The sequence below is a fragment of the Pipistrellus kuhlii genome, unplaced genomic scaffold (assembly GCF_014108245.1).
Source record: "Pipistrellus kuhlii isolate mPipKuh1 unplaced genomic scaffold, mPipKuh1.p scaffold_m20_p_1, whole genome shotgun sequence".
In the NCBI taxonomy this organism is placed as follows: domain Eukaryota; kingdom Metazoa; phylum Chordata; class Mammalia; order Chiroptera; family Vespertilionidae; genus Pipistrellus; species Pipistrellus kuhlii.
Window position 1 is genome coordinate 42,846,506 of NW_023425404.1, and position 13,662 is coordinate 42,860,167.

The window sequence follows — 13,662 nt, forward strand, 5'->3', positions numbered from 1 at the left end:
TGCCACTAAAAGTGTTTGCAGGTATTTCCCTTGCTGTTCTAATACCATGCTCTCTTCCTCTAGAAGAGAACAGAGTTTAATTGAAAAATGAGTGAATGAATATGTGAACATTTTAACTTATGAAAGAACAGTGTATGAGGTGATAAGGGCTATGCATTTGCCCAAATAAACACAGGTTCTACCTCATTAGCCATTCATAATAAATTCCCCTATTTGATTAATTCTGTTATAAATGCTAACATCAGTATTTCAGAAAATTAGCAAGATACATAGAGATAAAAATGATTAAAACAGGCCAAGAAATCTTGACCAGTGCCATATTGTTCTGCAATTTTGATGCATTTAATTACCAAACTAAATAGTTCACAAAAACCTTTAGATTCAAAAATAATCTGTGTGATTTAAAGTGGGGGAAGTTAAAGGCAGTTACACCAATAACAACTTAGACCATCTGTGTCGTGTTGTTCCTTTCAAGTCACAGACTAACCCAGACTACCATTTTGCAAATAAGCATCTTTCCTACCAAGTTGGCCTAAACAGGAGACAGTTGACAGTAGTTTAAAGCACATATCCTCTCAGATCAGGAGGATATCTAACAGGATACTTCTGCTTCATTCATTCATTTTGCAAATCTTTCAAGAATACCTTCTATGGCCAATGATATACGGAAGTGAATAAAACAGGCTATCTACTTTCATCCTTTTTTCAAAAAATTCCAATGTACAACATGAAAAGTTGGTTTTATTCATTTAAAATCAGAATTTCATATATTTTCCTCATAATGTGTTCTCAGACACAAGGTTTTAGAGATGCAGTGAATCCAAACTCTGCTGGCACTTCCACAGAACAGAGTACTGTCCATTCTGAGAGGTGCTGAAACAGTGGGACCAGACTGTGCATCAGAAGTATGTTTCTAGTCTCCTTTCAAGTGTGCATATATGAGCCTCAGGCTGCAATAGCCAACACATTGCATACTCTACAATAAACAAACAAGAGCCCTACTAATGCTGCTTTGGACCTGTCCGGTCCCCTGTGTCACTCAGGGAATGTGTGAAGTAGCCTGGCCTCAGCCTCTGCACTTGTTCTCATCTCCTAACGGAGGTTTGGGAACAGTGTCCCTGTACCTGTATGTTCCCCTTTGCCAACAAATGTGTTATTTCATGTGTGATTTAAAAATACATATTTTCTCTATTGCACTTATTGCTTATAAATGTCTTGTGTGTTATCAAGGCCTGAGGAGACAGTGGTCATGATTACTGCAGCAATTTGTAAGAGATTAAATTCCAATGTAGTAAAAAAAAATACATGTTTATGTTGATTGACTACCAGAGAAGTATGAAAATTTATATTATTTTAGGCTTGCTTTGTTTCATTATTCACTAGGTTTTTCTCGTGAAGACATGTCCACTTTTCCTGAGATATGATTCAGTGAATTTACACCAAGAATTACAACCTGTGGGGAAATGTGGAAACTTGAGTCTATGTTTTCTCTAGTGGAACTAGTGGCTGTAATGTGCTTATAGGAAATTTTAGGTTCCTGGGATAGATTCTGTTTCTGTTCATAATTTCTACTCAGAAAATAGTATCTCACGACAAGTCTCCTGGAGGCCTCCCATGGAAAATATCAGCTCTCTTTAGTGTGCAGTGTATTCCAAATTTTAAAAATTATTTTATAGGGCCTTTTTGTTAGATAATTGGTACCATGTTTGTTTGTTTGTTTAATTTGGTGGAGAACCACAATGTATGAGAAGTGTTCCATCAGTGGTGATTTGTGTGACAAAAGGAACCATTGCACCAGCCAAGCACTGGTCTTTCTAATTGACTAGCCTCATGTCCTCTCTCTGTGTCCTATTGCCATTAATTGACTATATTGTTTTAGATTTATGCATTAAAAATACGATTTCTACTTTGAAGGGATCACTTTGTTACTTTGTAGCTTTTAAGCTGATGCCATGAACTTATTTTTCTTCTAAGATAAAGTCTCATCTATAGATTTTTCAACTAATTACATGTCTGCCAATACATACTTAGAGGATACATTTTATTTCAATTTATTGTTTGTGTTTACATCATGTGTCCCTGGAAATTACTGTGGAACTGAAAGGAAATGTTTTAATGGTGTTTATTGCTACTTTTCATCACTCTTTCTTTTCTCTCTTACTCTTACTCTCTCTCTTTTTAATAGCTTCAGCCAGTCTGGTCAAGCATGACAGCGACTCAAACTCGGCAAACTTCCAAGACACTGAGGACATGCCTGACAGATGTGTCGTGAAAGAGTCTGAGAGTCCAGGTGAAAGCCATTTAAAAATAGTCAAGTATAAAATGATAAATTTGACACAGCTTTGGGGTCCTTGGAAGGGGGTGGGGAGACAGGACATTGTAATGCTGTTTGCTCTTAGCAGCTGCACTGTCAAATTAATGGTCACCTCCAGGGGTCACGGCATGGAGCTGTTATCTTTTCCTCTTTCATCAAGAATTCAGTTGGAGGAAGTACAAAGGCTTTATGACTGAAAAGGAAGCTGACACTATTAGTTCATTATCATCAATTTTAGGCTAAACTGATTAATAGAGGCAGAGATTGGAAACTGAAGGAATGGCAATATTTTAAATATTTCAAATAATAGGATCGAGTGGAAAAGGAGAATTAGGGACAAAAGAGACACAAATTGTCATCATTACAATCTATGTACCTTTCTAAATACAAACAGGACTCTACCTGGCATGAGAGGATTTTAGCATAACAGTAATGGACTAAAGGATGTAGTCAACTGTTTAGAAAGAAAAAGAAAATAATAATCCTTCCCCATGCAATAAAATTTACCCAGTGTCCAAGTTATTTATGTTTGTATTTTCTTTGTAGGAAGAATAGGCAGAAATGTATTGGAAAAATAAGGCCAGAACGTTTTAGCATAGATTTTTGTTTCCTTTTGTTATCTTTTTGAAGCATGCCTAATTTTAACAACTAATTAGCTAAAGAGAAAAAGAAATATTTGTGAAAGTTGAAGGGCATTCCTGGATCACTACAAAGCCACAAGGCGCTTAAAAGTACCCCATTATTATGAATGAAAGAGTTAACTATCTTCCTCCACTAAACATTTTTCTTTTCTATTTTCTCTGCTGCTGAGTCCCCTCTTCCCTCTCCCATCTTTGTGTGCTGATCCATGTATCAGATTTTTGATTCATCCTCTCCGTGGCCTGTCAGCTTAGTTAAGAGATTTCCAAATCTTGTAGCCTTCGCTGACAAGGGGCAGCTGCAAACAGTCCCCTGATCCTTCCCCGAGGAGAGCTACTGAGATTTAATTTTCAGTGAAAGGTGCAGCCTGCAATCTATGTCAGGTCCCCTAAGTCATCTCGGAACCCCAGTAGGCCCAGTGGCGATGGCATTGTGTTTCAGTTCCTCCACTGCACGGAGATTCCTCAGAAGATGGACTGCCGCCCTGTGTCTGCTCTCAGCCGCACTCCTGCTCTTCCACAAACGGAGAAACGGCATCTTTAGCAATGACAGGAATTCCTTATCAGTACGCAAACCCATCCCCTGCCATAGCTAAAAGACAAGTGCAGATCTATCCAACTATAAAAGGGAGAGGATAGGGATAGCATTAAATTTCCAAAATAAAATTAATTTAAAATAAACTTTTTGGTTTGACTCAAATCGCCTAATTTTGACTAGATTTTTAAACTGTCTTAATAATTGATTTTCTATCAACCATTTGTCAGGCAGTTAATTCCACGAGGCATGTCTTTACCTAAGTGTCTATTGCTTTGGCAAGAACAGATTCACTTTATACCATTTCAAAAGTCACATACATTTCCATCATCTCTCTGTATGAAATTGCAGTGAGATTCAAATATAACATAGTCAAATCTGATTGATATCAACAAAAGGAGGCATCAGAACACAGAAAGATTAATTAGAAAATATAGGTGCTGATAAAGAATCTTAACTTAAAAGATGAGTACTGTCTATACATCGGACATCATTAAACTGGTAATAAAGAATGAATTACTCTGGCTTTTCCCTCTGTCCACTCCTGCATTTTAAGGCATCTTGCCTTATAGGCCTAGAAACCTCTGGAGAGTTCACTACTGGTCTCACTGCTTTCCACTGAGAATTTGTGGCTTGGTTGTCATGGAGACATCGTATTTCTCCAAGAATTTCTCATATTGATCCGTGGCCAGGCGTAAATGGCCAAGCAAGTGTGAGGAATAAAGGGGGCTGGGCAGTCCTATAAAATGACCAGGGCTTGTGGGCTGGAAATAAGCTCATTGCAAACACTTAGGTAAAAAGAAAGAAGCAGTTTTATTTTGTTTCAGGATTTCTCTCTGCACTTTGGGCCATTGTCTTCTTTCACTATGAACTGAAAGAAACTTGTTAGTCACTTGTCATGTCAGATCTTTGGCGCTTGTCCTGACACAGCTGTCAGCCTTCCAGCTCTGTGCAGTTCAGGGACACACAACAAAGAGGCAATGGCATGAATTATTTATTGCTCCTTGTGTGGATAAAATTCTGTGATAAGAAATTAAGACACTTCTGACAGAGGTGCTTGTTTAGTAAGAAAAAATTTTGATGAAAGAGTGCATCATTTTTTTTGAAGTATGAGCATTGGAGAAGCAAAATTCTTAAAACTGGACATGAAGGGAGATATGTGAAATTGGTGGCAGAGAGGGACTTTCTTGACCTGGGGAAATATGTCTGTCTACTTCTCAATGTCCAAAAATTAACTTCCAACTATGAAGTCATTCAAATAGTCAAACTATTAAGACATTTAAATATAAGAACTCCAAAACTAGAAGTATTACTTTAGTGATCTAGTTACCTCTACTTACCATGTAAGAGGGTGTTTAACTACCTTTGTTAGGAAAAAAAAAAATTAGGGGTTTTAAGTGACAAGCTTTGGTAAGGTGTCTTCAAACCAATATACGTGCTTCAGTAGCTAAGCTTACAATTGTATTCATATATTTGTTATTCCTTGTATAGAAGAAAGTGAATTTAAATCATGAATGCATCATTCTTACCATTTTCACCTGGGATATTATCAATAATTTAAAATTCCTTTTAACATTTTCATGTATGTGCAAAATCCCCCAGTTACAAAATTGAATGTGGTCATTCTTCAAGCTTTAATGGATATTGACCTTATATAGTTTTATCTATGCAATTTTAAGTAACTAACATATTTATTACATCATTTTTTTTTATGAATAGGCCCATTGTTGGGGCAGCATATAGAAAATGAAAACAAAAAAATCATTTTCCCATTCAAGCACAGTTGAAGAATATTGTCTCATATATTGTCATTTTCACATAAAGTCTTTTCTTCGTAAATCCTCTAAACATTTCACTTTGGTTCTTCTAGCTTCATATTGCTGCTACCAACTCATTTGCACATGCAGAGTGCAAAGGGGCATTGAAGAGAGAAACACTAAAATAGCTTTTTTAAACGGTGAAGTTGAAGTTGTTTAAACATTGATAGAACATTGAAAATGTTACTACTAAAACCAAATTTTTAGAATTTTTATAAGATAGTAAGATTGATTTCGTGAACTGACTATATTTGAATACAGTGGGTTTTGAACTTCAGAGTGTTATTTTTTTTTCCATCGACACCGCTGCTCTCTGGCATTGGAGAGACTGGGATGACTGTAAATGGGCTGGAGTGTGTGTGTAGATTACGATTTAGAGGTCTGGTGCTAAGGTTGTTCAGCTGGTCTCCAGAGCGCTCTACCTGGCTCATCATGCCATTGTGATCTCTTTATGGGTTCAAGCTGTATACCCAGGTGAGTGACTGCAGTCCATTAAGGTTTGCAAAGCAACTTTAGACCAGAGCATTCCTGATACTCTGACTCTGCTAGTGAACCTGGGGGTCTTGTCTGATAGGTTAAGGTCTCCCTCCACTGTGTCTTTCCTTTGGAATAATTCATTAGCAGAGAGTTTTGCCTCACAGGTGAATCCCAGATTGAAGTTTCTGCCTTAGCATCTGTGAAGTCTACTTTCTCCTTCAATGGCATTTATACATCCCTGAAACCTGTGGGAATCACTTGGATGTCTAGGAATAGAAGCATGGAGACCACACTGTGAACTTGCAGATCCCTTTTATTTTGAGGTTTTTTAGGGCCATTAGGCTTTCTTTCTTTGGCTCTTTAAGGCCTGGTCGCTTCTGCATCTGAAAGATGCTATCCCCAACATAGTTCAGTTTAATCCTTTGCTGGTTAACTTGTTTTCTGTTTCATGCAGTGATTAAAGCTCAGTTCCCATTCTCTAGATTATAAAAGTCTTCTTGCATCTCATCTTTGCACTCATGATGATAAAAAATTTAGTGTGACATTCACAATGTTTATCTGAGTGTTAATGAGAGACCATGACTTTTATCACCTTATTGGTTTGGAAAATGAATAATTTTACTTCCTGGTGCACTTAGTACACATAAACATAGCTTCAGCTGAAAATAGTAGTGACAATTGAGAAAGTACCGAAAAAGCACTCAGACAAGCATTTTCACGTCATTCTGAAGTAATTTATAATCAGTATGCATTCTGCCATTAATAGAACATTTTAGTGATTTTTATATAGCACGTTATGTGTGTAGATTTATAGACATCATTGTCAATCAATATAGCATTTGCATGAATCTGATGAACAAAACTAGATTCTCACAGTTTCCAGGGGATACTACATTGTGAAGAGTTAAGGTGGATCTTTTTTTTCCCCCCCTTTTACTATTCTGGCTCATGAATCACCAGCAAAAATCAGGTAAGAGAAAGTAGGACAGATTCAGGACTGGAGTGTTGGAGATGGCTGATGATGATGCATGAAGCAGAAAAAATGTGGAATGTGTGAGCAGCCCATCAATCATAGCCATCGCGAACACACTTCTTATGGTTGCTGCTAAAAAAAATGTTCTAGGAGGAGTAAAAACAATTTTAGTAAAAAAGAAACCATTTAAACTCTTTCTAGTTGTTTAAAATATCATTTTTTTTATTTACCCAAAGGGAAACATTTAAAGCATTAACTAATAACTTTTAAATAATGTAAAATTTCTTGGCTAATATATTATTTTATGTAGCATATATTATACAATATAGACTATGGTTTAACTAAACCAAATAATCAGGTTTTTGAGTTTTTTTCCAAGTAGGAGTGGGGGTTAGTATGTGTAGTCACATCACTGATATAAATGTATTTAGAAGTAGTCAACAAAGGCACAGTGTTCCAATTAATTTGATAATCAAATTAATTGAAACCAAGAAATATATTTTAGACTACAATAACAATCATCTAAGTAGTGTGAGAAATAAATGTTTTTCTTTTATTCTATAATTCAAATCATATTTCAACTAACATTTAAACATTTGAACCTAAAACTGCAATTGTGGGCTTTTTTACAAATAATTCAGCTCCTTGAAATTTAAGAAAAATTGCTAATTTCTAGTATGTTTCATCTTATTGAAAATTTCCAGCTTTTCGGCAAAAAAAAACACCCTATATTAATAATGTATTTAATTAAAATATACCTGGAACATGGTTTACAAGATAACAATATATTATTATACTAATATATTTAATATAAATAAAAATGCAGAAATTATAGGTAATTCTTTTTTTCTTCTTCCTTTCTTCTTATCTTTATTTCTTTTCTCATTCCTTCTTTCCTTTCATTCTTTCCTCTCTTCCTCCCTTTCACACTGCCTTTCTACTTCCTTTCTTTATTTCTTCATATAATGCAAGATAATCTGTTTTCTTTTCAGGTGAGCCAAGGCATCGGTCATGGATAGCAAAGATGTGCTTCTGCAAGCTGTGCTAAATGAAATATCAACTACAGGAATTGCATTTGGACATATTAAGAAACCCAAAACATGCCACTTGTTTATCATCATCGTATGTATGCTATGTTATTGTTGATCAAGATATTAGGTTGTAGTAGATTTGCTAATACTTCAGCCAGAGTATATTGAAAACTGTTATTAATGATAGAAAATGTCCAAATTTATCTAATTTTAGAAAACCATTGTCTAATTCATTCTATGCTCCTGTTTCTTTCTTTTAATGTTTTCAACAAGGAGTATCAGCCCAAAGACATAAATTTAACACCATTTTAGATTTTATTTCATATTTTAAGTTCCTGAATTATATAACAAGCAACATTAAAACCACATTGCTTTTAAACAGTGTAGCACACAATGCTTTTAAATGTTATGTTGCTTTAATGTATTTAATCAAAACTTTACCAAATTTGTTTGATAGGTTAGGACATTTTGTTTTAGTAGAAGCTTTAATTCAGATCAATCACTCTGCAGTAAATCTAATCCCTAAGGATGAAATGTTGTCAACAAATAGCCAGTTCCATTTAGTCATCAATTAGCCCAAATAAGTGATACAGAGTATAATAGGGACCTAGCTTATGCAGTTAAGCTGGATCTCTAATAACATAGGAGCTAATGTCTCTAGCCAAAGGTTGATCTTGTTGGCCACACAGATGTGAATGTGGGAAGGGCACCATACTTAAAACACATCACACCGGAACCTTATGGAGGATAAACTCTTGCAGATCTTTTCCCAGAAAGAAGCTTGACTAGCAAGAATTCTTAAACCAAAATATGCAAAGCAATGTAAGTAGGAACAGACCTTAACTGCTCATCTATGAAGGCCCTTGGTGATCTGCTTTATTTTCTGTATTGTGTATTATATTTTTTCACAGATAAATAAAAATAATTTTAAACTGCTGCACAATTTAGCATTTTTTTAAGTCTAAGGAAACCAATACTGAAACCTTGATGAATATTTTATGATGCCCCTAGCCATAGGAAATTAGAACTGGCATAATCCTGACATTACTAAATGAGATTTTTAAGATTTTTTGGCATCACTTTGTAGGTGCTAAAATTAATAATTCATATTACATGGCTAATTAAAATACTTTATCAACATGAATTCTGGAGGCTAACACCAACAACTATCAAACATTTTAATTCCTAAAAATGTGACTATACAATACTCTCTAATATCCATGTGTAACTTATTAACCAAATCTAGTCTCTTTAAAAATGATTTTTTAATATTGACTTACATTCAACATTTCAGTAATTTCTGTGGTAAGGAGAACTTTAACAAGTTGTCAGACAATTATTTGGATCAACCATGTGGCAACCCGTTGATTACGTGACTGATAGCCTTGCCTTAAATAACCAGTGGATGAATTGTATTAGTGAGCAAACATATTTGTATCCAGAATCTTCCTTGTCATTGTAATAATTCATTAAAAAATATCTTCTGCTCTTTTTCTGACAACAATCTTGGTGATATTTATGATTATATATTTCCCTCCAAAAAATATCATATTTTCTCATTCGCAGGTAGGAATTTTGTTCTTTATTGTTGAGTTACACCCTGGCTATACTATGGAGGACAGGATCTGGAAAATATGTAGGTTTCACTGCCACGTGTCTGGGCAGCATGTCCCTGCTGTGCTTCTCAGAGCCTCACTTCCCCGTCCACATACGCCACAGGATGGAAGGCAAGCAGAACGCTGTAAAGTTTTTCCAACAGAAGGTGAAACGTATAACATTATAAATGTACAGCTACAGAGGTTAGGCCTGAAACATTCTGTTGCTATTTTAGAAAATAAGTTAAGGCTACTTTGAACTTGGCACATTAGAAAAATGGTAAGAAAACACTTCGCTAAATAGTACCATGCTATCGAGTTGGTAGTATTTGGGGGTAATTTTTATTTCCTCGGGCATTTTTCTCCAATGTTCTGCTTCTTTTTTAAACCTTCTATAATTATTCAAGTGAGTAATTACTCAAAAAGTAACGTTTCTCTTCAATCTTTAGAGGGCACATTATAATAATTGAATTTTTAAAAACTGAGTTTTATGCCATGTGTTTAAAGTGAAGGCTCCAAATGCATTAATCCAATTGATTTTTAAAGTCTTATATTTACAGAATGGACCATTCATGCAATTTTTATATTGCAGATATTTTCATATGGTTAGTTAAAAGCAGTGCTCTATACCCTTTGATTCTCCACAAAATGTTGTTTTATGTGTAAACTGCCCAAAGTTTTATCTCATCACGTAAGAAAGTCATTGCTTGGTAAATGAATACATGGTTAGTGCTGTAAAATTCTTTCAAAAGTAGCTGTAACCAAAAAGTTGCAAAGTTAAAACTACCTTGAGTAGCTGTCTTTCTGATGGAGTTCCACATGGCTTCATGGATCATGAGTGCTTCCCAGACCACTTTGCTGTGATTTCATCAATAAGGACACAACAGATGGCATGAAGGAAAATATATAAACTGGAATTGAACAGTTTCCCAGGGCAGGGCTCCGGGGAGGCCTGTCCTGGCATAACTCCTTCCTCCTCTCACCTCCATCCCAAACTTCTCAGATCCCGTCTTTATTTAGAATTTTGACATGTGGTGTGTATTTTTTCATTCTTTTGATTTTCATTAATATTGTATTCAAATATATGTATCTTGATTACTGAGTGTTTTTGCCACTCCCTAGTCTCAGACAATATTTATTATGAAGTCTAGGAAAATAATTTTACCTTTATCTCAAAAAAGCATACTGCAATAAGTAGACTTACCATTGCATCATTATGAGCATGATTACAATGATACAAATGGAAAAAAAAATATTTTAACACCCTGTGAAAACTAAAGCCACGGACCATTGCAAATTTTTGACATGGCTTCTATTGGTGCACAGGGGAAATCTATGGTTCTTTCTTTTGACACTGTTTCTCCAAGTGCCTTTTTTCTTTTCATTGCAGAGCATAGTTTTCTATTTATCAATGTTAGGGACTCTTTCTGCTCTTTCTGTTTCCAGCACACTGCCGATTGTAAAGGCAGCAGTGATTTTTATTTTCTTACTCAAGGATACAAGGTTTTTAATAATTAGTACAGATTTAGTACAAAACTGCATCTAACTCTGCAAAGTGCCATATGCCTGCAAACTGCCAATATTCATAACATTATGCAGCAGCAATAATTGGTTGGTCCATGCTCACATAACCTGTCATTTATTCACTTAACAATCATTTTAATTGCTATCATCTATAAAGTCATCAATCAGCTTTTCGATCTTGTTCGTGTGTTTTCTATGAGAAAGTGTTTCCACACAGCCCAATAACTGAGTTTGGTGGTCTTAAATGATGCCCTCTCAGATAAGAGGACAGTCGATGATGTGCTCTTGGCATATCACAAGTTTCCTATAGATTTTAAAGAGATGTCCTGTTAATTCTACAGTGGCAATCCTATTTCCTATCAGAAGCAACCACTCTTATCTACATCAAAAAAATTCTTACGTTTATGTTATCTTCATTTACATCAATTTATAGTTATAGTTAACTGAAGAAACATTCTTTAATTTTTCCTTTGGTATGGTAGAGCCAGCCAGGAAAACAAACTACAATAACAACAAAAACCCTATAGCCCAATGATGTTAAGAGCTGTCATCCTCTCCTGGAGACAATTACAGTTATGGGTATCAGGTTATACTTAGGACTGTTTTTATGATAAGGAAGATTTCATTGAATTTCAAATATTTCAAATAATCAGTGTATTCCCACCAATCATAGCAATACCATTTGGTCCAATTTCTGCGAGAACTCAAGATAGTAAATGAGGTGAAAATAACAAACATTATCATTTTTATAATACCATTTTATAATATCATTTTTATAAACATTATCGTAGTCAAATTAAAGAAACGAATGTGGGGATTTCTAAAGTATGTTTTCGTAGAACATATAAATACTTCGGCACATGCCTGTCCAGAAAGGTGCTGGGCTTTGTGTGTAGTCTCCCTGCCATGTAGGTGGCAGCAACACTCAAGGCTAGAAACGTTCTTTTATATTCTCTTAGCTCTAGCCCGAAGCATATTCTTACAAAAAGTCTTTGTCGAAGAGAAAGGGCCTAAAGTGTACAGACAAATTTCTCTATGTCCTCACATATCTCTAAAGCACTATTTTAAGGCTGTGCTAAAGTGGTTCCCATGATGTGAAAACATTCATCATTCCCCTTAATACAGAAGTCATATTCTGCTCTCGTACACGTTGGTAATATTAGGTTTCTGTTTCTTTATTTACTAGGATCTTACCTCTTACCATTTCTCAGGCTAAAGCCTTTTTTCTGATGAAAAAGGAAGAAAACTGCCTCAAACCGCTGCCACCTGGGAAATATTGTAGTAAAAGTCTGTCCCTTGATTCTTTGTAAACAATCAAGAAGCTGAGTATTTAGAAATGTGGACAAATTTTCCTTTAGTCTTTCAAATGAAGCCATTTTCTCTGATTGTCCTAACTAGAGGTGACTGCATTCAAGTTACTGCTATGTGCAAAGCAATTAAAGTCCAAGCACAGAGGCCCAAGACACCTGAGGGTAAAGCCAAGCAGGCTGGGCACCCTGATGCACAGGTGAAGAGGGTAACTAAATGCCTAGGTCTGGGGAGGTGATTACATGGTTTGGGGAAGGTGAGGAGAGGATTATATATAATATCTTTCACTCTAGTTTTTAATGTTCCTCACTTCTTTTGTCCTTCATGTCCTTGATCACTTTCCCCTAATATCTACATAATTTTTTGCATTATAGGAGGTATTGAAAACAGAGTCTAAAATGCAGTTTTTGTGTCTAAGCGCACTTTCTTACTAGCTATTTGGCATTAAAAAAAAAAGCAATTTTAAGATTCTGGTCAAGATGGCAGCACAGGTAAAATGATATTTGCATTCTCTCACAACCACATCAAAATTACAATTATACATTACAAACATCATTCAGAATTGCATGAAATCTAAGCTGAATGAAAGTCCTATAGCTAAGGATATAAAGAAGAAGCCACTGATAGGAGGGGCAGAGACACAGAACAGGCTAGTCCCACACCCAAGTGTGGTTGTTAAAAATTAAAGCTGCAGAGGTCCCTCTAAGAAGTCCCAGACCCACACCTGGTACCCCAGCCCAGGGTTCCAGTGCTATTCAATAGAAACCTAGGGTTTCACAGACTTCTGGCTGTGAAAGCCGGCAGGGATTGTGGCTGAGTGAGTCAGAAATGACAAATACACTAACTGAAATGAAGAATACTTTACAGAAATCAACATTAGAGTAGACAAAGCAGAGGATCAAGCCAGCAAGTTGGAAGATAAGGAGGCAGAAAATACCCAATCAGAACAGCAAAAAGAAAAAGGAATTAAAAAAAAATGAGGATAATATAAGGAGCCTCTAGGACAGTGGGCAGCAAACTCATTAGTCAACAGAGCCAAATATCAATAGTACAGAGATTGAAATTTATTTTGAGAGCCAAATTTTTTAAACTTAAACTTCTTCTAACGCCACTCGTTCAAAATAGATTCATTCAGGCTGTGGTATTTTGTGAAAGAGCCACACTCAAGGGGCCAAAGAGCTGCATGTGTGTTATGAGCCGCAGTTCCATGGCTCCAGGACAAAGTCAAGCATACCGATACCCACATCATGGGGATGCTGCAAGGTGAAGAGAGAAAACGAGGAATGGAAAATTATTTGAAAAAATGATTGGAAACTTCCCTACCTGGTAAAAGAAATAGACCCACAAGTTAGGGAAGCACAAGAGTTTGGAACCCAAAGATGACCACACCAAGACACATCAGAATTAAAATGGCAAAGATTAAAGACAAGTAGAGAATCTTAAAAGCAGC

General features: G+C 35.8%; 1 protein-coding gene across 4 annotated transcripts in view; it reads left to right on the top strand.

Annotated features, from left to right (window-relative positions):
• The window catches only part of WDR72 (WD repeat domain 72), a 172,015-nt gene extending 164,167 nt beyond the window's left edge, over window positions 1-7,848 (top strand). For 2 of the 4 annotated variants that reach the window (XM_036441448.2, XM_036441456.2), the window contains 2 exons: window positions 2,186-2,290; window positions 7,747-7,848. In XM_036441448.2, coding sequence (XP_036297341.1) covers window positions 2,186-2,290; window positions 7,747-7,802 — 161 coding nt within the window. In that variant the 3' untranslated portion in view covers window positions 7,803-7,848. Of the gene's footprint in view, window positions 1-2,185; window positions 7,533-7,746 lie in introns of those variants that run through there. The other 2 variants (XM_045582387.1, XM_036441441.2) reach the window with 1 other exon arrangement.
• The last annotated feature ends 5,814 nt before the right edge of the window (window positions 7,849-13,662 follow it).